The following is a 23,010-nucleotide window of genomic DNA, read 5'->3' as shown; positions in this document are numbered from 1 at the left end:
GCACCGTCTCTTTATTATTATTATTATTTGCACGTTTTGCGCCTTAACAGCACCTTTGCTTTCCTTTTTAACCGGTAAGCTGTCAAGGCGTATTGGGGTTTATTTTTTTTGGTCCAGGCAAGGGTTAAGCAACTCCGAGACACTCGTGTTTTATCTGAGCGACCAGCAGCAAAACTAACACTTCACATCGCAAACTTTCGCCTTTCCATCGTGCGGAGGGGAGTGGACCTACTTATGATTAATTATTCGCTTATCCTGGGGGAGAGGGGGGTCGTGGGTCTCTTTGAACCCCTTATCCCAGTCTTCTTTAGAGGATATATATATTTTTTCGTCCTCGGGACTGGTTTATGCTTGGTGGGTGTTGGTGCTGGTGCTGTCTTGAAGGAGGTTTGCTTTTTTTTTATTTGATATCCCCTCTCGGCTGCTCAATCCCTTCCCAAAGAGCTCTGCAGAACAAGAAGGAAATAGAAAAGGACTTACCTTGCCCCGTCATCCGTGTCAACCCAGTGAAAACTTAAAATGGCCCAAAAACAACAAACAGACCAAAGTTCCATTTTTTATATAAATCCAGGCCCTTTTTTTTTTTTGTTTGTTAAAAAAAAAAAAACCAAGCAAGGCTCTTTTAGTTTCACCGAGAACATGAGAACATTAGCAGAAATACTCATGGCTTCTACGTGAATTTAGTAGTTTAAAACTTTTGAAGGTTATTTATGTGGATGGCCCGAAGCAGAAGCCCTGAGTGGCTCTCCGCGAGCACGTGATGTCATTAAACTAAGTTTTATGGTTTGGGGGAGCTGACAAACCCACAATATATTTACATCATATATAATCTTAACTGTCCGGCGTCGCAGCTGCTCGCGCTGGCGAGCGGCGGGGCAGCGGGACCGGGCGCGGAGCGCGGAGCGCGGCGGCATCGCGGCTCCCCGGCACCGGCCACCTCCGTAAGTCGGTCCGGCCCCCGCTCCCCCCCGGCTCCCTCCTTTGCTTTATTAACCTGGGACGCGGAACCATCTCTCTCTCTCTCTCTATCCCTCTACCTATAGAGCTATATGTATTTTTATATATGCGGCCCGGCTGTGGAGGCTGGTGGAGATAAGGCGCTGCTGGGTGCGGGAGGGGGGGTCCCAGGGTGCTTTTTTTGCTGGGATAGGAGCAGCTTTGCAAGGCCGGGGCGAGCTGCAGGCGAGCGGCTTATCCGGCACCGGTATCAGCTCCCCCCCTTTGCTTGTATTCCACCCCCCTTGCTTGTACCCCCCCTTGCTTGTACCCCCCCCCTTGCTTGCATCCCCCCCCCCCCGGCTAGCAGCAAAGCAGATAAGGCCAAGGCGGTCTAGATATTACCGGGGCAGCGGACACCCCCCTTCCCGCTGCCTCCGAGCCCCCCCCGTCCATCAGCATCCCCCCCCCCGGCTCTTTTCTCCGGGCAATGCCAACCTGCGCTGCAAGGCGGGCGGCTGCGCTGTGCCCCCCCCCCGCCCCCCCGGTTTTGCTAGGACGGTGGAGAGAAAGTTTCATCGCCTGCTGCAAAAGGGGGGGGGCTGTTTTTGTGTTGCATTTATTTATTTATTTATTTGGGGGGGGGGGGAAAGAGTTCTTCTTTGCAAAGAGAGGAGGGGAAAAAAGCGGCGGCCGCGGTCGGCGGTGCATGCGCGGAGCTGCGCGGAGGCGGAGGGGCGGGAGCGGCGGCAGGTGCGCGCGGCGAGGCGGCGGGACCCCCCCCCCGGACCTGCCCCCCCCCTTCGGGTGGTTTTTGGGGGGCTCCGAAGGGGAGGGCGGGACTGGATAAAGCGCCGCGCTGCAGAGCTGTAGGAAAGACCCCCTGCAAGGAAAGACGACCCCCCCCCAGGGGGGAGGAAGGTTGGGGAAGTAAAGTCTTGCCCCCCCTCCATGGTCGGCAAGGGGGGGGCATGGATGTGTCCCCCCCTCCTTCCAGGGTGACAGTAGGGCTCATCCCCTGCGAGGCATAAATTTGGGGCTGGGCCACCCCTCCTGGGCCTGTTTGGGGGGGGGGTCCTGGGCAGCATCCCCCCCCCAGCCTGTCCCCTAAAGTGACAGCGAGTGAGGGGGGGCCCCTATGGGGCTAAACCTGCGAGGGGACCCCGGGGGGGTGACAGAGAAAACATGCCCCCCCCCCATGCCCCCTACCCCGGGGGTCCCTTTTTCTGCAGAGCGGATCTCATGGAGAACAATGCCCCCCCCGCCCCCTCCCCCACCATGGCGAAGCCCCTATTGTTCTCCACGGGCGCCCTGGGTGCTCGCTCACCGCTTTGGGTGCTGGGGGGGGGGGCTACGCCTTGGGTTTACCTCCCCCCCCCTTTTCCAGGCCTAAATCTGGGTTAGTCCAGGCCTAATGGCCTGGTCCTGTTTAGAGGGGGGGCTAATGCTCCCGGGGGGGGGGGGGTGCAGCTGGGTCAGACATTTATTACCTTTTCTACAGAGGGAGAAAATAGCCCGGGGGGGGGTTGGGGGCCCAGGCTTCAAGGGTTTGGGGGGGGCACTGGAGGGGGGGGGATTGCCACCCTGTGTAGCTCTTGGGGGTACCGGGGTGTGGGGGTGCACAGGCGTGTGGACAGGCACAGGCGTACACACGTACACCCACAGGCACACGCACAGGCGTGCAAACACAGATGCACGCTCATGGGTGTGCACACCTGCACGCACGCAGGCGTGCACAGCCCTGCAAACACAAATGCGTGTGCATAGGCGTGCACAAACGCGGGCGCACAGGCGTGCACACCCGCACAAGCACAGACGCACACCCGCCCATGCACACCCGTGCTAACACACCCGCCCAAGTGCATGCACGTGCGTATTTGCACCCGCGCCGGCACCCACGCACTCACAAACGCGCGCACACACACACACACACACACACACATAGAGCCTCACGTGCAACCCCCCCCCATGTGCTCCCTGTGTCCGTGGCCCCCCCCGGCACGTGCCAAGCTGCTCCCAGCAGGACGAGGACCCTCCAGGCCTGGACCCCCCCCCCTTTCCCACCCCAGCGACCCCCGTTACCAACCTGGGATGTTTCCCCCACTTTCATGCAAGAGTTTGCAGGAGGGAACGGGCTTGTTTGCCCCCCCCCCCCACCTGGTCCCCTCTTGGCTAAGCGGGGGGGGCCCAGGGAAGCTCCGGGAGCAGGGCGACAGCCAGGCCGGACCTTACTTTAAAGCACAAAACTTTGGGAGAGGGGGGGCATGAGCGAGGCCGGGACATAGTGGGACGGCCAGGGACCCCCCAAACTTTCCCTTTTCTCTCTCTTCTGGGGGCTTAGCCCCCCCCCCAAAAAAAATCCGAGGGCTCCCCAGCAGGAGACATAGTGGCAGCCCCCTCGGAGCCTTTCGGGACACGCCGGTGGGCTTTGAGGCCTTCTTCTTGCCCCCAAACTGGGGGTGTCACGGTCGTATCCTGGGGGCTGAGCACCTCGGGGGGGGGCAGCATGGTCTTCCTGCTAAAGGGGGTCGGTGGGATCGTTTTGGGGAGGGGGCTTGCTGGAGAAGGGGGGGGTTGCTCTTTTGCATTGCCTAAATAGCAAGAGAGGCCTTGCAAAAATCCCCCCCCCCCATTCCGACCCCCCCCCCCCACTGCAGGCACCATTGCTTAGAGCAGCCCTGCGGGGGCAAAACGCGCTTTTGGGGCGGTTTGCGGCCATTTTGCTGGCGATTTTCAGAGGCGGCGGCGACGAGGGGGTGGGGGGGAAATGCACCCCCGTTTTTCTCGGCTTTCCACCCATTTCAGCGTCGCTCGGGGCGCGCCGGGGCGGGAAATCAATAAATCCACCGGATCTGGCCGCAGTCCGGAAATCTCCTTCATTACCCTCATTACCATCATTTTCGCTTCCCAAGTGCTCGGCAGGGAAAGCCTTACCCCCCCCGGTCCCCCCCCCCCCCCACAAAAAAAAGCGTCCAGCTCTGATTTCGCTTCCTCCGCAGCTCAATATTCCCGGGGTCTGGCGGTAAATAGCAGGCGGGGGCTGCCAGCTCGGGTCCTATCCTGCACCGGGCCCTTATTCACCCCCCGCACGGTGCCTTGGGGGGAAACCTGCCCCCCCCGTGCGATATCGGTGGCTATAGGGCAGGCTGTCTATAGGGCGGTCTATAGGTTTATATATAGCCCGGCTATAGGGCTGGGCGGCTGGGCACCGAATCTGGGCCGCTTCACCGAATCTGTCCCAAACGAGCAGGAAAAAAGATAAAAGGGGGGGAAAAGATAAATATTTCTGGGGTTATTTTTGCCCCCCCCCCTGCAGTGGGGTGTCCCCAAGGCCGCTGTCCGCAAGCCGGGCCGGGTGCTCGGCGCTGGTCCTGCTGCTGCCCCCCCCGGGGTGGGGGGTGCCCAGGGCTGGGGCAGGGTGCTGCGGGCATCGAACAGCTCCGGCGCTTGCAAAAAAAGGGGGAAAATGCTGAAAAAAACAGCTATTGCCGGCGGTTCCCTCCCGGCCGCTAACGCCAGGTATCCCGTGCTGGGAAAAAGCAACTTTGGGGCACGAATTGGGCAGCTCCCGGGGGGGTCGGGGCGGTGGGATCCCCCAGGAACACGCCTGGAAGATTTTCCCTTCTTCTTCTGGGATGAGCGAGTTCAAAGGTGCTTTTTAATTTGATTTTTTAATTTATTTTTTGCGCGCGGCGTGAAACTTGGCCGTTTCTTTCCATGCGAGCTTTCATTCCCTAACTCTTCCTGGCGGTGATGGATGCGAGAGGCATTAAAAATAAATGCAAGGTTGTAGCTGGCGAACTATTGGCATTTCTTCAGGATGTTTGGGGTTTCTAGCTGGACTATGATTTGATTTTCGGTGCTGCTTGCGTTTGCATACGCCTAGAAGAGCTTCTCCCGGGTCTATTTGTCTAGTCTGTGAATTACGAGATAAAAAATATACATATGGTTCGTATGAAACCCCCCTTAACGGTAACAACAAAAATAATTTTCTGCGTAATTGGACAGGAAAAAAGAAGTCCAAAGAATGACATTGGTGGATGTAATTTCCTCTCCTCTAGCTGGGTGCATGGCTGGCGCTGGAAAATTGGGTTATTGGAGAGGGAACCGGAGGACTGAGGACACCCAGCTGACATAGGTGCAGCCCAGGAGGGAGATCACTTTGTTCCCAGCTGATGATCTCGGGTTTTTTTCTCTCCCCGTGGTGGAGAAGAGAGTTTTTAAACATCACCTTCCATTTTCCCCCTTTCCATTCCCGAGGAGACAGGCTGCAGCGCCCGTCTGTCCATGCAGATTGTATTGATGGATTGATTTTATTGATTTATGATCCGGTTCTCAAAGAGCATCTCTATCAAATGATGTTTTGATCTGGGTTTTCCCGGTCAAGAGTTGAATTCCGAGTTATCGATTTTTTTTCCTCTCCCCCCCCCCCTTTTTTTTTTTTTTTGGTTTACTTGCGATTTTTCTCTCGCCTGGCAAACATGAATGCTGCGACCCTTTTTTTTTTCCCCGGGACTGGAAATATCCATCCTTTCCCTTCACTTTCTCCCCATTTAGGAAGGAAGGAAAGCGGGAAGGAGGGGAGCAAGGAAAATAAACAACTACACGCTACTTTCACTTCATTGTCCTACTGCTCGGACACATATTTCATCCCTTTTTACCCCGAAGCTCGTTTCCCCTCTTGACAAACCGAGGAAAAAAGCAACAAGGTTTGGCCAGAAATGAAGAACTCTCATTTCCCCCTGCAGATTTTTCGCAGAAATTGGTGGTCTTTTCCTTCTTGTTTCACATGCGCCTATGCACATATTCACATCACATGTGGATATATATATATATATGACCATACGCGCGGAGATTCTGCGCGCCTATAGGATATAGGTGACTGCGTGCACGGAGACACGTGCGTGCACGCACACTTGTGTAAACAGACACGGAGCTATTGAAATGTTTTCCCGGCACTTAGCGGATTCCTCTGATTCAGGCTCCGCAGTCAAACAAGCACAGGGGAAGGCGGCTACCGTTGACCCCTCGCAGTTCTCCGCGTTCCCGGCGGGGTTAGAGCGCGGGTAAGGCGCAGGGTGGTGTAAAGCTGCCAGGATCCGCGGAGGAGGCTGCGAGGGGCCGTCTTAGCATTTATGGGCGATCCTAGGGGAAGAGCCCCTGCGTCTTTCTTAAAAAATGGGGGGAAAAGGAGAAAAATATAAAAAAGGGGGAAAAAGACAAAAATGGAAAACACACAGAAAAAAACGCTTTTTTCCCCTGTAGGTTTGGACGTGGGAAAAAATAGAGGGGGTCAGCAGTAAGTCGTGTCATTTAGGGGTTTATTTGCAAGACACCGACTCCCCGCTTCCTCCTGCCCCCCCCCCCGAAATCAGCGCCCTCGCTCTGCCGCTCGGGGCTGGGGAGGCTCGGCGGCCGTTTCATCTCCCACCAAAGGGGCTGCCTGGCTAGACTTTTATTGCAGGAGGGGGTTTTCTTCTTTTTTTTCCTGCCAGGATGAGGGAGGGCCGGGCCGGGGGTCGTAAACGCAGCGAGGTGGCCGCTGTGATCGCAGGAAGTGGGCCGGGACCCGGCCGGGCCGCCGGGGCTGTAAATGGCCCCGCGCCGCCCCAAAAGTGTCTCCGAAGGAGGAAAAGGGGTGGGGGGGAACATAAACAAACCCCAGACCAAGAAACCAACAAAAAAACCCGACAAACAGCACCAAGAGAGCTCTTCTGCCCTGCCCTGGATATTGTCGAATACACCTCCTTCCTCCTTTCCTTCTTTCCTCCTTTCTTTCTTTCCTTCTTTCCCCCTTTCCGTCTTTCCTTCTTTCTTTCCTCCTTTCCTTCTTTCCTTCTTTCCTTCTTTCCTTCTTTCCTTCTCTTTCCTCCTTTCCTCCTTTCATTTCTTCTCTTTCTTTCTTTCTCTTTCTTTCTTTTTCTATCTTTCTTTCTCTCTTTCCCTCTTTCCTTCTTGATTCTTTTCTTTTCTTTTCATTTCATTTCGTTTCATTTCATTTATTTCATTTCATTTCGTTTCTCTCTTCCCCCTCTCTGTCTCTTTCCCCTCTCTTTCTCTCCCTTTCTTTCTCTCCCTCTCTTTCTCTCCCTTTCTTTTTTCCTCTCTCCCTCTTCCTCTCTTTCCGTCTGCCTTCTCTTTCTCCCTCTTTCTTACTCCCCGCCTTCCTTCACCCGGATTTGGGATCTGAGGAGGCTTCGCTGGAGCCAAAACCCAGAGAAAGTGGCCCAGCGCCGAGCCCCCGCGGCTGGGGGAAAGGGGCAACCAAGCAGGTTGCCCAAAAGAGCCGTTTTCCCCCCTTTCCCACTCAAAACCCCTGGGTGCGGGGACCCACGCGGGGAGGAGGCTCAGCCTTCCTCCCCGGCGCAGCCCAGCCCTCCTCCTCCTCGCTCTCCCTCTCCGCTGAAAGGTCTCTTCTCCAGCAGAGACCCTGGGCTCTGCAGGCCACGGGCCCGCAGAAAACGGGCGCTGTTTTGGGGGGAAAAGGCCACTTTTCGCGGGTGCCTCCGCGCCTATAGGCGCCTCTATAGGTGCCCTTTGCAGCGGGTGGCTATACGGCGTGCGACGACACGCGTGTGCGCGGCCCTGAAGTCCTCTGGCTGCAAGGCCGGGAATAAATCGTCTAGTAGCGATCCTGCAATTTAAAAGCAAGCAAACCAAAAATCCCTCTTTTTTTTTATTTTTTTGCCCCTTTCCTGGCACTTTGGAGAAGAAAAAAGCCCTTCGCGTGGTGCCGGGGGGGAAATATTTACCTGCGGACTCGAGCTGACACTTTACATCTGTGTCGGCTCCGCGGCGGTACCTGTCTCTGTCGGGATTAATTCCCTATAATACTGCGGAGAAATAGGAAGCTTTAAAAAATAGGCTCGGCTCAGCGGGTTTGGCGCAGGGGAGACGCGGCGGATGAGCGAGCCGGTGTTTTACCGGCGTTTTTCCACCCCTCGCAGGGTTAAGGCGAGTCTAAGCCAGAGCTGGGCAAAGATGCTGCTGCGACCTTCCTCCTGCCTTTCCTCCCCTCCCCAAAACCGCTCACCTTTCCCAGCTGCCCCAAGGTTTACCCGGCATCACCTTTTTTTTGGGGGGGGGGATATATTTCCCCCCTTAAGCATCCGCATCCCAGGCGAGGGGGCTTTTTGTTTTTATTTATTCCCCCCCCCAAGCAAGCAGCCGATTTCTTATCAGGCCGGGATTGATGCTGGCGGCCTGCTTCCCTCCATCATCCCCGCGGCTCCTCTTGCCCAAACCCGGCTCTTCTCGCTCCCGGCCCTTTGAGCGATGGCTCCGGCGGCTCCCCGTGTCTGCGGCATCCTAATGGCCCCGCCGAGGGGGGGGGACCCGCTCCCCGCTCCCCGCTCCCCGCCCGCGGCCCGGGGAGGACGCGGGAGCCCCGAACCGGGGGGCCGAGCCCCGCCGCAGCCCCCCGCGGGCGGGGGGGCAGCGCGGGCCCGCTTGATTAAAAGGGCTTGATGGATTCGCCTTGGGGATTAACTAAGATAATAGTTTATTGCGCTGCGAAAGATTAAACTGAAAGTACCCTGGTGGAAAAATATATAAAAATAAACGCGGAACCGGCGCAAGGAGCGGCGGGCGCCTTGGCTCGCCCTGCTCCCCCCCCCCCCCAAAAAAAAATGGGTCCCCGCGGTGCAAGGCACCGTTTTAGGGTTACGTGCTGCCTGTCCGGGCACGGTTATTGTCATTATTGCTATTACTCTTAAGGTTACAATACACGCTGATGCCTCGGCCAAGCGGCTCGGCCGGCTCCGGGTCGCCCCTTGCACCTGCATCCCCCTCCCGCCCCCCCAGCAGCACTAGCAAAATCCCTCCCCCCCCCAAATAACCCCAAATTTCCCCGGGTCCCTGCGAGCCGTCGGGGCTCCCCGGGCGGCAGCCGCACACGTGCGCGGCGCTGCATGGGTAATACCGGGTTTAAGAGCGTGTTTACACATCCCGGGGGGGCGGCACACGGCTTTAAGCTATATAATTGAAATCATCCCGGCGGGTTGCTATAGGGGCGGCTATAGGCGCCCGCACCTCGCCCTGCAGCCCGCCTCGCACTGGCTGTCTGTCCGCCCGGCCGCCTGTCCAGCCCCTGAGTTTTGAAGCCCCCAAATGCCCCCCCTTAACCCCCCCCATCCAAAACGAGGGGCACCTAAAGGTTTTAACAGCAGCCGCCTATGGATTTGAGCTCAGCAGCTATAGGGTGCGTGGACGCGGGCCGGGCATCTCCTCGGATAGATTTGCTAAGGGCAACGCGGCCCTTGGAGCAGGCGGGTGGGAAAGGGAGGGTTTGGGCTGCCCTTTGCTTAAAATAAAATAAATAGTTTAAAAAAAAAAGTGCTCGGCGAGGAGGATGCGTCCCCCGAGACGACCACGGCGAGGATTGAGTTTTAACGGCGAAGGGTGGCGAAAGGGACGGGCTCAGCCTGCTAAAGCCTGCTTTTAATTCGGGTTTTTTTCCCCCGCACCTCATTCCCGGGCCAGGGGATGGAGCAGGGCGCTGGAGCCTTCAGCCTCCCTACAGAGGAGGATGAGAAATGCCTGGCAGAGGTTTCCTCCGCAGCTAAAAGCTGGTCTTTTATTTTTTTTCCTTATTTTTTTTCTCGGATTCCCCGCTCTAAGCGCCCAGCTGGGCCTGGATTAACTTTCCGGCCAGCGTGAAAGTTGTTCATCCTTAAGTCCCTTGAGTGGCTTAAAGCAGAGAAACTTCTTTTTTTCTTCTTTTTATCCCCGCTTCGGTCCTAAACGAGCTTGCAAGAAGCGCTCGGGCGTTATCGAGGCTCCGCAGCGCGTTTGCAAACACGAGAGGGGTCTTGGGCGGGGGGGGGGGGCGTTAATTATTAATATTGTCCCCCCGGAGGGAGCTTTCCAAGGGGCCAGCAGCAAGCACCACTCGAGCGCAAGCCCTCCACAACAGCAGAGATCAGCCGAAAGTTTGTATATATTTCCAGCCCATACAATAACAGCTATAGAGCTGCTAATGGGCTGCCTTTACCCCCCCCGCGACCACTTTCCCCTGCAACTTTCACCCCCCCCCAAACACCCAATACCAGACCAATGTTTTCTTTTCAACTTAACCTATGGTTCAGCCGATGGGGCTGCTTTGTCTGGGGGGAAAAAAAAAAAAAAAGTCAAGGAGAAACCTTCGCTCCGGCATATATGTCACTTAAAAGGCTCCCGCGGCGGAGCCCTGCGCTGCCCCTGCCTCTGCTGCCCGGGCTGGGGAGGCCGGAGCCGCCGGGCTCGGAAACCCCCGTCAGCAGAAAGCCCTGACCTCGATGCAAATAAATGTTTTTCAAGCTAAAAATGCAGCTGAAGGAAGCAAAGGAGGCACCACCACAACCCCCCCCTCAAAAAAAAAAAAAAACCCAAAAAACAAAAAAGCAGTGCAGGAGTAGTTGCATTAAACTGTGCAAACAAATGAAAGGCCGAGCAGTGAGATTCCGGCCGAATTTATTGCTAAAATCCCGTTTCTAGCTGCTCTTGCAGGGTTTGGAGATGCAGCACAAAAGGGCCTTTCCCAGCGCCTCGAGGCCGCGCGAGGAGTTAACGCGACTCGAGCTCTGACTTGATTACGGCCTGCTCTGATTTATTTTAAACAGGCCTTAAAAAAAAAAAAAAAAGGGAAAAAGAGGTTAAAGTGTGTTTCCTGCCAAAAAGCAAGTTACACTTTTGCTGGGCTCCTCTTTGCGCCAAGTCCCAAGAGTTCACGGGCTGAAGCGCCAGCGCCCATTAAAATATAAATAAAATAGAAGATATTTAGAACAATATAACAATATACCGACAAATCTCGGCTCGGCTAAAAGGGGTCTTCGCTCAAGTCGGATACATATATATATATATATTTTTGGTGAGGGAGAGAGGGGCAGAGCGGGAGGTGAGGGGAACAAAAACCAACAATTTCTCCAGCATAAAAATGAAACATCAAATTAGTTTGCCTCTGGGCTTCATTTTTCCCCTTCTACATTATAACTAGTTATTGAACTCGCTAGAAGATCTAAAGGCCATTTGTGAGGAGAGAAATTTCAATGGAGTTCCCCCATCAATAACTCCTTGGCAGTGACCTATTGGATCAAGTCAAACAGTTGAGGTGAAATTCAGGTCACGCTGTCTAACCAATATTAAAATGCGCCCACTTTTTAAAAAGCCACTTTCAACGAGATTTGAAGAAAATTGAATTCCTGGGTGGGGTGAGGAGGGGAGGGGGGGAAGGAGGGGAGAGAGGGATTGAGAAACTGGTTTGCATCTCTCTCTCTCTCTCCCCCCCCCCTTTTTTTTTTTTTCAAACAAACAAGAGGAATTCGTCTTTAATATTTTAAAATGAAGGGATAAATATTTACATTATTAGTTTCTTTGAGCCGAAAGAGGCGCAAAAGAAAAATGTGAAGGCTAGGACTTTGGGTGACAGGCTTTGCTTATTAAAATCGTTTTAGGCCGATTCATTACTTTTACTGACAACAGATTTAAGAAAAAATCAATTAAACATTTGCATATTTCTTTGCATAAATTAGACCTGTCTATTTGCATTATGAAGGAACAAAAAGAAAAGGTCTCTTCGCACTTACTGCTTTCAAGTTGTTAGAAAAAATTAAAATTTAATTAATTACGTGTCATTGCGTATGGCAGAGAGAACCCAACTATTTTTTTTTTCCTGGAAAAAAAAAAAATATATATATATGTGTGTCTTTCCTCCCCCTACCACTCGTGCAACTTAGTGTGCCATAATCACCTCCAAACACTCGGAATAAAACTCCCCTCCAAAATTTATTTCCACCTTCCCAATCTCCAGTTCATACAGCGCGAGGTGCCTTTTTGTTGTTGTTGTTGTTTTGCTTTTTTTTTCCCCCCCGAAACCGCTGTTTTACCATTATTATGAAACCCTGAATAACAAAACCCCAGTAGATAGGTACTTCATTTTTTTCGAGCAAGCACAGATTGCTAATGGGCCGAGGTACAGGTTACCAAACGGTCAGTATGGTAATAGCGAACACAATGAATCCGGAGAGACAATGCATACTTATTTTTCTTCAGTACTGTCAGAAAGGCGCTTTGTACTTCAAAATGTTCCTGCAATGGGAACCAGATATATATTTTCGCAGCCTGCTTCCTGGGTAGTAAAAGGAAATAAAGCCTAGAAATGATTTTTTTTTCTCTTTTTCTTCTTTTCTGTTTTTTTTTTAATGTCGAGGTGCTGCGTTTCTCTTGGTGTTGTCGCTCCCAAAGTGTTTATCGACATCGCGGTGCTGGTGGGGGGACGAGGGATGGAGAGCGGTGGGAGGGCTGCTTTATAGACAAAAGAGCCAGATTCTTGTACAACTATTCTTCACACGTCCTTGCAGGCTTATTTTATGGAAAGCAAAAAAAAAAAAAAAGGGGGGGGAGAAGAGAGGAAAAATAAATAAATAAAATAAAATAAATCGCCCAAACACTTCAGGCAAAGGCACAGCTCCGCACTCGAGTTTAAAAGGAGGGGGAAAGGGGGGGGGATGCTGTTGCCCAGCCCAAGCAGAGGGGGGAAATGGGATTTTTTTTGTGCACTTGTGAGAATTTCGGGACAAGCCACACGCAGGGGCTGGACGCCGGGGAGAAGCGAGGTTTCCACTGAGCCCTCAAAAATAGATATTTGGGTTGGGACCAGGGGGTTGGAGAAGGGCAAACGGTGCAAATCCAGTTGCGTTTCCCCGGGCTCATCTGGAGCAGGGAGAGAGTTTGGAGACCAATCTGGGGGCTGCGAGGGGCAGCGATGTTTTGGGGTGACCTTCACGCCTTGCATTTCCCCCCCTTCCTTAAAGCTCTTGATTGTTTTGTTTTGCGTTTTGTTTTGCTTTTTTAAACCCAGCCTATTCTTAAGAGAACTACCTGTGGATATTTATTTATTCTGCTGGTGCTTATTGAAAACCATATATTCTAAAAGGGGGGGGAGGGTGCGCGTAGGTAAAAATTACTTTATTAACTCTCCATCTTTATTCAATATCCCCTCAGCCTTGGAATAAAGTTGTTGCATCAGTCTGAACTATGAATGTCAAAACCCCGCGTGAGGCTGAGGTGTTTGGGCAGGATGAAGCATTGCTGGGGAAAAGGAATTTATTGGATATATTTAAATCAATGTTTTGGGTTCCGGAATGCATTTCTATTCATGTCTTTTCCCTACCTTGCAGCTCCCATCCCCCTTCACTCCCCAGCTCTGAAAGTAGCCTGGAGCCAGCAGGGATTTTTACCTGCCAGGGCACAGGGACGCTGTTACATATAGACACTTAAGTGCTCGATGTATAACTTCAGGAAGGAACCAGCTTTGTCAGGGCGCGGGGGGAGCAATTAGTCAAGCCTAGAGAATCAGATGCCAATAAAAACAAGAAGTGCTAAGTAACAACCGAGCGAGCGAGCGAGTTATGCCCTGTCCAAGTGCCAACACACACACACATATATATATTTTTATATATATATATGGGGCTGGCTCTTCGCTTTCGGGGGGGACTCGGGTATAAATATGCAAAGCCTCCCCAGCCTGCGGCCAGCTAAAGCACCGGGGTGAAGCCGTGGCCTCTGCCTCCTCCTCGGCCGGGCGGGGGGGGGGGTTTGGGCAGCCCCTCGCCCCCTCGGCAGCCCCCGCCCCAGCCCTCCCGTCGCCTATATGTACCCTGTAGACTCGAATTTGTGTGAGCGTCGCAAAGTCGCAAATTCGTCTCTAGGGGAATATATGGACGATGCCAGAGCCTTGTAAAGTTCGCGCTCGCCTTTGATGCCCTTAATTGCGGCCGCCCTAATTAAGCCCGCCAAGCCGGGCTGTGTCAGTTTAAGGGGTAGTTACTCAAGTGCGGAGCGGCGTTTGCCCGGGCAGCGCCGGCGCGGGGGCGTTCAAAGGCAGAGCGAACCCCCCCATGGCTGGGGGTGTCCGAGGGGGGGGGGGGGGGAGAGAGGTGTGATAATAATCAAAATAAAATCCCATTATGACTTTTCATCTCCAGCAGAAGCAGCAGCCACCGCAAACACAACTCGCAGCCAAGAGCACAAAGAGCCCCGACCATTTCGCTGTGACTGATTTATGGCGTTTTACAACCCCATAAAAAGCTGTAACAACCAGCCAAAAGCCTTCGACACCGCTGGCACATTTAGTCTAATAAATAAAACATAAACAGTTAACTTTATGTGTCACTTTTATTGTTATCAAGTAAAATATGGCAATGCCCTGCGAGCTATGATTTTCGACTATAATTGTTATCAAGCCCGAGACGGGAATACCCCACCTCCCTCCTCGGCCCCTCTCTTTAGTGCTAGCGATAGATAAAAGCCCTAATTGAAGGAGCTCCCGCAAGTCCCCAAATATCGCCGGTCCTTTGCGGCTCCCTACGCGGCGCGGGGCGCATCGCCCGCGGGCGCGGGGAGCCCTGTTCAGCCGGGCGAAGCATCCCCATAAAGACAAAAATAATGAAAAAAAAATGCGTTAAAAAGCGGCCTCGGCAAAAAGCGGGTTAAAAGGCCGGGCGAAGGGCGAGCCGGCCCGCCGGTGCGCACACGCGTGTTGTGTGTTGTGTGTTGTGTGTTGTGTGTTGTGTGTTGTGTGTGTTGTGTTGTGTGTTGTGTGTGTGTTACCTGCAGCTCTAAACCACCCAGGGGAAAAGCAGGCGCAAATCCCCCCCCCCCTTTAGATCCTAAAACCAGAAAACAGCAGCTCGGGGGGGGGGGGGCAGAGGGGGGGTGCGGGGGTCCCCGCTGCCCCCCCCCCCCCCGAGCGTGGGAAAGTCGGCGCAGCCTCGCCCCGCCGTGCGGCCCCGCGGGAGCCGCTTGCGAGCTGGGGGTGGGGTGGGGGGGGGAAGCCCCCCCCGCGTGTCTCTGCGAGGGTTTGGAGCCGTGTAAATAACGCCAGTCTCCTCCGCAAACCTTCCAGGTAACTTATCCCCCCCCCCCGCACCCGAGGGATGCTGACAGCGTTTAACCCTCTCACCTCCGGCTTGGGGGGGGGCCTGGGCTGCTGGGGGGGGGGGGGACAAGCAGCCAGATGTCCTGGCAGTGCCTTGTGCCCCCCCTTCCTCCGTGGGCCCCCCCCATGGGTGGGGGGTGCTGGGGGAGAAGGAAGGGGGGGGGGAGGAGCTGGAGGCTCCCGGGCTGCGCAGGGCGGCTCGGCCCGGCCTGGGGGGAGCGATGCCCCGCTCACACTCACACTCACACTCACACTCACACTCACACTCGGGGGGGGCCCTCAGTGCCCCCAGCTCATCCCCTCGCTGGAGGCGGGGGGGGGGGGATGATGCCCGGCGCCCTCTCACCCCCCACTGACACCATGGGGGGGGGGGCGGGTGTTGCCCCTCATTGTTCCCGGCTGAAGCCCCGAGGCCACGGTGAGGGGCGTCGGGCGGCAACCCCCGCTGGGGGACGGACCCCCCCCCCGGGGGGGGGGGGGCCACACGGGGGTCCCTCGGCAGCACAATTCGGGTACGGTTTCCACGAGCTTTTGGTTCCTTATCCGGGGACTGGGCTGGCGGGTGTGATTGGCCGCGGGAGTCACATGGTGAAACTAACTTTACGGGGTCGCCAGCTAGTAGGAGGGCTTTATGGAGCAGAAAAACGACAAAGCGAGAAAAATTATTTTCCACTCCAGAAATTAATGATCATGAGCTCTTATTTGATGGACTCTAACTACATCGATCCGAAATTTCCTCCATGCGAGGAATATTCGCAAAATAATTACATCCCCGACCACAGTCCGGAATATTATAGCCGGACAAGGGAGTCCAGCTATCCGCACCACCATCAAGAGCTGTACCCCGTGCCACGACCCTCCTTCCCCGACCGCCAGTACAGCTGTGCCAGTATCCAAGCCGCCGGCAACGCGGCCGCGCACCAAAGGGGACCCGGGCCGGCTGCGGGCGGCCGACACCTCCCAGAGAAAGCGCAGCAGCTCTGCGAGCCGGCCGCGCTCTCCACCTCCGCCACCACTCCCGCCCCGGCCCCTGCAGCCTGCGGCCAGCCAGCCCCCGAGCATCCTCACGGCACGGCTGCCAAGCAGCCCGTAGTCTATCCCTGGATGAAAAAAATCCACGTCAGTACTGGTATGCAACTTTTATTTTCCTCTCCGTCGCGCTGCTCGCTGGTGTTTTTTTTTTTTTGCCTTCCACCCCGTGCTCTCTCTCTGCCTCTCCTCTCTCTCTCTCTTTTTTTTATTTCCTTCCCTTCCATGAGAGTCTTTGGGTTAGCACAATTGAACTGGATTTACGACTCCGAATGGGTAATTACACCCACCATAAATTTTATAGCCGAGCTACTGTGGGCAGCCTTAGCCATGTGGCTCGTTCTGTTATGTATGTGTGAAACTCCGAAAGCTTTGTAAGGGGTGCATAAATAATTCAGTCTTTTGAGCCAGGGAAACCCCTTCCTATTAGAATAGAAACTCTTGAGCTGCCCAAAGTTCTTTATTACCTATTTAGCCTATTACTTTTTCCTCTCAGCTGCTCCAGCTCTCTCTCTGCTGTCTCGCTCTCCCTCTTCTATTCATGCTAATTTTGGCTGGGTTTTTTCCTCCTTTTTTTTTTTTTTTTTTGTTTTTTTTCCCCCCAGTGAATCCCAATTACAATGGAGGCGAACCCAAGCGCTCCCGGACAGCTTACACGAGGCAGCAGGTTTTGGAATTGGAGAAGGAGTTTCACTATAACAGGTACCTGACCCGGCGGCGGCGCATCGAGATCGCCCACTCGCTCTGCCTCTCCGAGAGGCAGATCAAAATCTGGTTTCAGAACAGGCGCATGAAGTGGAAAAAAGACCACAGGCTGCCCAACACCAAAGTGCGCTCGGCCGCCGCCGCCGCGGCCCCCGCCGCCCCGTCGAGCGCGGCCGCGGGCGAGGAGCTGCCCTCCGCCGCCGCGCAGGACCCGCGCACGGAGGATATCACCAGGTTATAGACACCCGCACACCCGCACACGAATGACTCTGGATTATTTATAGAATCTAATATATATATATATATATTTTGGTTCTTTTCCCCCCTCCCTTCTCCTTCCCTCCTGTTTTTTTTTAATTATTATTATTATTATTATTATTATTATTATTTCCCGTGCGTATAAAAAACAATGGGTCTCCGCAAGACCGCAGGCTTTAGATGCATGTCAGATAGCATGAGGCCAGGTGTCTGTACCTGCAGGTTTTTTTACGCCATTTCAGGGTTTTATTTATTTTTTAAAGGGGGGGGAGGCAGGAGCGGGGGAGGGCAGGGTGGGGGGGGCGGAAGAGGTGACTGTTCTGTTCGATGAATTTAATGAAGAAATGCTGATAATATTGGCAACCGAAGCAAAAAGCGAATGTAGGTATTTTTTTCCCCCCGCTGCATTACAAATGCACAATGATGGAAGGAGCTCGGAAGTTCTTTTGTAGAAACGCGAGAAAAAGCTAAAAAAATCACGGTTTAACCAGAAAAGAACAAAACCAGATACGAGACAGCACACAAGGGTGGACGAGTCTTTGCTGAAAAATTGAGAAGAAAAGAGAGAGAGAGAGAGAGAGAAAGAGTGGCATATTTAAAAAAAAAAAGCAGAAGAAGGTTTAAAAAAAGTCAGTAGCTAGGTTTTTTTGTCGTGGTTATTTGTGTTTTTGGACTGATTTTACATGATCATTGTAAACTTGCAATAAAGAGTTTTAGTGTGTATGTGAAAGTCCCAGTGTTCAATAAACCAGTCAGTGTGAATTAGTTTTACTTTCATGTCTGGTGACTTATTTGATCCTCACCTTCCCCTCCGAACCCGCCCCAAATAATAGCAATAAGGATAAGGATAAAATCCTGGGACGATGCGTAGTGAACCCCATGCGCACGAGCTTTAAGTTAAGTTTAAACAAACATAAAGATAACTCTGAACTCCAGATTTTATGACATCACGACGTGGCCAGTGACTTTAAATCTCAGACCCTCCCAACCCTGTAAATACTGGGGGGGAAGGAGGGAAAAAATAGGGAAGAAATCCGGTTTTCGGACAAGAGCAGTGCTGTGGATTGGGATTAGCGTCTTTCGTGCCTCTTTATTATTTTTATTTATTTTTTTTGCTTTCCGTGCGGCGGGAAATTGCCTGTTTTAACCCCTTCTCCCCCCGCTGAACTTTCCTGGTGTTTATTATTATTTGTGTTTTGCTGTCGTGGCGCGGGTCAGGGTTGCCCATAAAAGCCAAGAGGGCGTGTGTAATTTCGCAGAGGCTGTTAAAGAATAATAATCACAATAATGATAATAATGGTAGCGATAATGCTGATAACAGTAATTCACCGCGCTTGGCCTTCGGGGGAAGCATGCAAATTGGCAGCGGTGGGGGGATTTGGGGAAGGAAGCTGCCCCCCCCCCCCCCCCAGGCTCGGTGCAGGGGGGTGTGGGGTTGCCTGGGGGTGCAGGGAAGGGGAGCAGCTCCGGGTGCCTGGGGGGGTTGTGCACCCCCTTTTTTTTTCCTCGTAGGCCTTGGGTTTTGGGGAACTTTGCTGCAGGTCTCTTGCTCCAAAGCCCTGGCGCAGGCGAGGCAGAGCTGGGCCTGCTTCAAGGCATCCCAAACCCTGGTGCTTTTGCTAGGTGAGAGCAGAGTCCTTAAAAAAAAACCCCAAAAAAGCAAAAAAAAAGCAGTTAGGGAAGAAGAGGCTTTTCACTCATATGTATTTTTATTTATTTCTCCCCCCCTTCTCTCGCTCAAAAATCGATTTAAGCTGCCATTAACCAAATCACGGTCTCCAACCCCTTTGTGAGCGCTGGGGACGCGGATCTTTAAAAGGGAGAAGGGGGTATAATTTATCCCGGGGAGTTTGTGTAGAGCTCATGGGCTTTTTTTCCCCCACATCCTGCTTCGTGATACTAATATAAGGGCGAGGCTGGCGAGATCAAACGTATAGACGGGGCCTATAGGCATCAGTCCTCTTTAAGCGTTTCCTCCGCCGAGCTGTGTGTTAGGAGCCAGTTGGGATTTTTTTGCCTTTTCCAGTCGCCTCCCAGCCCGCACGTCTCGGCCAGGGGAAGCCAAATCGCACGCAGCCCTGGGGAAAAAAAAATAAAAATAAATAAAATGAAATAAAAAGGCATTCAGCAGCCACCACCCAAGGCTCGGCCCATCCCGTGGCTTTCGGGCTGGTTTTAATATCCTCCCTTATAGGCAGGGAAGCGGAGCAGAAAGCCAGGCTGGCCTGGGAAGGCGGAGAGGGAGGTTTAAAGCGGCAGAAAGTAGGAAAACAGCCGAGAAAATACTGAAAAAAAATCAAATTTTCCCCCAGCCCAGAGGCCACAGCAGCCCCAAAAAGTTGAGCTGGGGCCTCCGAGCCACGCAAGCTCCTGAATATCCAAAATATCCTCCCGGGGGGGGGCTGGGCATTTGCACTTCTGCAGGCTGCAGGAGGAGGAGGAGGATGGGGAGGAAGCAACACCGCCTAAAGTTGGATTTTTTTCCCCCTTCTTTTGGCGGGTCTCGAAGGGTTTTTTTTGAGGAGGGGGTGGAAATGCATTTTTTGGTGTGTGTGTGTGTGCTGGGGGGGACACAAAGTGGGTGCACCCCCCGCCTCGGGGTGGGGGGTGGCAGGGGATGGGACCCGTGTCGGTGGCGGCTCCCTTGGGTGTCGCGCAGAGGGGGGACGCGGGACCGAGCGCCCCCCCGGGGGGGGGCAACTTTTTTCCCCCTTTTTCCCCCCAATTCTCCCCACCTCTCCGCTACTTTATGATCATTCCCGAGCCTTATTCTCGCTCAGCCTTTAGACTTGGCCATGACACAAGTCCGGTTTAGGGACGGCGGATTACGAAGGCGTTAGATAGGGAGGGGGAAGAAGAAGGGGGGAAAAAAGGAAAAAATAAATAATAATAATAATAATGATGATGATAATAATAATGACGATGATGATAACGGTAATAATAATAAATTTGGGCTGCTCCCAGCTCCGCGGGCTCTTTCCCAGCCTCTCGACGCCTCCGCGGAGCGCGGCTCCAAGCAACTTTTTTGAAGTTGGGGTAAAGGCAAAAGCGGGTTCATGCAGAGGCCAACTTTTCTCGGCCAGCAGCTCCTTTGGAGGCGAGCAAGCTGACCCCGGAGCCCTCCTGACCCGCCCGCTCTCCAGCGTGTACCCTCTGTGTCCGCCGACACAGATTTAGAGGCACCATCGCTGTTTCGCCTCTTTGTAGGTTTTGACCATAGTCATAAAAGGGACGAGGAAAAAAAAAAAAGGGGGGGGGGAGATGGGGGCAGATGCGTGTTATCGCCTTGTGCTCGCCCACCAAAAATAAGCCGGGGAGGAAAAAAAGGGGAAAAAAAAAAAAAAGGAGAGAAGGGCGAAGTGGAGGCCAAACTTCTCTCCCTCTTTTTCCTCCGGAGCTTCTCGCCCTCCCGGCCGGCCCCAGCATCGCCCCCAGCGCTCCCAGCCACGTAAGTAACCCGCACTGCCCAAAAAAACCCCAAAACCCCCCAAATCAACGCAAACCGAGCCCCCTTCCAAAAAAAGTTTGCAGCCCGGGGATTAAAACCAGGATGCAAATACGAGCGGGAGGCAGAAAACCAGGAGAGCAGGACGCCGGAGGCGGGGGCGAGGGGCGAGGGGGGGGCTTTGGCTGCGGGCAACGATGCAAAACAGCCCAGATTTTCTCTAGCGAAAGGTAGAAAGGCAGATAAGGTGGGTGGGCTGCTAGGTAGGTAGGTATATACATAGGTGGGTAGATATATAGGTAGATAAGTAGGTGGATAAATAGGCAGGTAGGTGGATGGGTGGATGGAGGGATGGATGGAGGGATGGAGGGATGGATGGAGGGATAAACGAGTGTTTTAACGATCAAATAGTCCCCCCGAGGGCTGAGGGCTTGCTCATCCCTGGGCTATATGCCCCAGCTCTCGCCCTGGCACCTATAGCTCTGGCTCCGGGGCCAGGCTGCTCCCCCCCCTCGCTGGGCGCCGCATTGTTCGCTGCTCGGATAATTCGCTCGACTTTGATTATTGGGCTATAAAACCCCCAGCAACAACATGTTTCTCGAGGCTCAGATTAACAGCCGAGGTCAGTTTTGGTGTGCGTGATTTTCTTTTTGTTGCTTTTATGTTTTTCGAGTCCGATTTGTTTGGAAGTTGCCTGATAAAGTTTTCCCGGTTGCTTTGGCAGTTGGGTTTTTTTTCTCTTTTTTTTTTTTTTTTTTTAAGCCAACTTCGCTAGGGACTCGGTCTTTAAGAGGGCTGGAGAGTCGCTTTAGGAAGGGTTTAACCAGCAATAAAAAAGCGTGAGGAAGTCTTTGTATACAGAGCCTGCGAGGGAGGGTAACCCCTCTTAAATTTAGAGCAGGAGACGGAGAAAATGAGCTTCCTGTATTGCCTGTTAAAAAAAAAAAACAACAGCTCCAGAGATGCTTTGAGGAGATAACTCCAGCCGGACAAGGGCCCTCAACAGCTTCAACTAAGTGGCTTTCAGTTTTATGAGAACTTTTTTTTTGTTCTTTTCTTTTTTTCTTTTTTTTTTCGGTGTAGATACATTATTCTCACCCCTTTTTGCCCCCGGGCTCTCCTGCATAAGTGGCGTGGCTTAGCTTGCAGTTCAAATAGCATTACAGGGCTTTCCAGCAATCTCGTCCAGCCCCTCGGAGTTGGGGGGGGGGTAAAAAAAAAAAAAAAAGAAATCATCCGCCGCGTTAATTGTAATTAAAAGGCAAACACGCACTCGGGGTTAAATGAGTGAGTTACTGGTTCGCCACAGCCCTGACAGCACCTCCAACGTGTAACTTTTATTTATTGTGGTCGCGTATATCATTAGCCAGAGATATACTTTTATGCACTTCCTAATCTGTCGCTGTGATTAATTTTGATGGGCAAGGTACCAAACTAAACATTTCGGGTTTTTAGGGGAAGACTCGTGTTTCCTCCCGAAGCAGCCAGCAGCCGGTATGCTGATGCTGTTCGCAGTTTTCACATATCACCTCTTCCTGCTTGTTTGTGGGTTTGTTTCAGTGCAGCCGGATTCTTTTCTTTTTCGAGGGGGAAAAAAAAAGGGTGGTGTTATTTTTTTATTTTCCTGAATGTTTTTTTTTTCCTTCTGGAAAATAGATGTGCATGGGACAAGCTCCAGGCTTCTGGAGTGAGCAAAATAAGTAAGAGGTAAATAAATAAATCATCCCTTTCTGTGGAGGGAATTAAATACTGCTTTGTAAATGATTAACTTTTCCTCCCATGTCGTAATTAACATTTTCCTTGCTCTCCAGTCCAACATATGTATCGTATAATTTCCCCAGCCATGTAATGGATTTGCTGGGATGCAGCGAAGGGGAGAGGTGGGACTGCTTCAGCACCAATATTTAGCTTTCTACCCCCAAAGGAAAGTTGTTTTTTCCTCCCTCTCTCGCTTAAACCTTTGGTCCAGATCCTTTAGCAGATATTGGAACTGTTGCACTAAAAATACTCCAGTAGCTTCACCCTTCCCCCGTCCTGCGGATCTCTTGAGGTTTATACATGTAAATATATATAAAAATATTATATACGTATTTTTGCCCTCTTTTCGAGGAGGTTGTCGCCGCGCTGCCCCGATGACACCGTTGGATATTTCGCCCTTCCTCCGAGGAAGAGGAAGCGGCTCCCGCAGCCCGGGAGCAGCCCGGGAAAAGCGCAAGGCGCCGGGCTGCGAGGAGGCTTTTGGCCAAGGGCTCCCTGCAAACTTCAGCTGGTTTTGTCTCTTCCCCCGGCAAATTTGGGGGGCTGGTGGCCTTTTTTGACAGCTGTCACTCAGGAAGGAGCCCCAGTTTCTCCGGGGGCTCCTCCCGGCCCGGGCTGCTCCGGGCGCTGCCTCCCTGCAAGGAGCAGACGAAGGGCAAAACGCAGCAGAAAGAGGCAAATGAACCTTTTCCTTGGCAAAACCCGTCATTTTTTAATTGAATTTTATTTTATTTCGGTGAGAAACAGAGCGGAATACCCCGACAGGCAGCGAGCGGAGTTTCAAATAATAATAATAAAAAAGCAGCCCATAACAAATACCCCCCTGCGACCATAAAATACCGATTTTAGCACCGAAAAGGCGCATACTCCAACGTGGGAAACGAGAGCTAATTTATTGCAGGGCATCCCCAGCAGCTCCTTCCGCGAGGCTTTTCCTCGGGAAGGATGAGGTTGCTGCAACCCA

At 52.9% G+C, this 23,010-nt stretch overlaps 1 protein-coding gene and 2 long non-coding RNA genes across 3 annotated transcripts in view; all 3 read left to right on the top strand.

The window, feature by feature from the left end:
- Positions 1–655: 655 nt before the first annotated feature.
- LOC135323791 (uncharacterized) lies at positions 656–14,073 on the top strand. Its single transcript, XR_010385356.1, has 2 exons — positions 656–941; positions 13,899–14,073. It is a non-coding gene; the product is annotated as an uncharacterized LOC135323791 (long non-coding RNA).
- Positions 14,074–15,222: 1,149 nt separating this feature from the next.
- On the top strand, positions 15,223–17,614 carry HOXC4 (homeobox C4). Its single transcript, XM_064498481.1, has 2 exons — positions 15,223–15,980; positions 16,486–17,614. The coding sequence occupies exons 1-2, from the start codon at positions 15,437–15,439 to the stop codon at positions 16,824–16,826; spliced, it is 885 nt and encodes a 294-aa protein (XP_064354551.1). The 5' UTR covers positions 15,223–15,436; the 3' UTR covers positions 16,827–17,614.
- Positions 17,615–20,169: 2,555 nt separating this feature from the next.
- Positions 20,170–23,010, top strand: part of LOC112995093 (uncharacterized) — a 30,156-nt gene continuing 27,315 nt past the window's right edge. Inside the window, exon 1 of the long non-coding RNA XR_010385357.1 lies at positions 20,170–20,291. This is a non-coding gene — a long non-coding RNA (uncharacterized LOC112995093). The remainder of the gene's footprint in view (positions 20,292–23,010) is intronic.

The sequence above is a fragment of the Dromaius novaehollandiae genome, chromosome 28 (genome assembly GCF_036370855.1).
Source record: "Dromaius novaehollandiae isolate bDroNov1 chromosome 28, bDroNov1.hap1, whole genome shotgun sequence".
NCBI classification, from domain to species: domain Eukaryota; kingdom Metazoa; phylum Chordata; class Aves; order Casuariiformes; family Dromaiidae; genus Dromaius; species Dromaius novaehollandiae.
Note: the sequence above shows the minus strand (reverse complement) of the source record. Positions and strands in the feature narration are given on the sequence as shown.

Coding starts and splice junctions, on each gene's coding strand:
- HOXC4 (XM_064498481.1), top strand. CDS start 15,437: ATGGTGAAACTAACTTTACGGGGTCGCCAGCTAGTAGGAGGGCTTTAT. Junction 15,981..16,485: donor AAAAATCCACGTCAGTACTG/GTATGCAACTTT, acceptor TTTTCCCCCCAG/TGAATCCCAATTACAATGGA.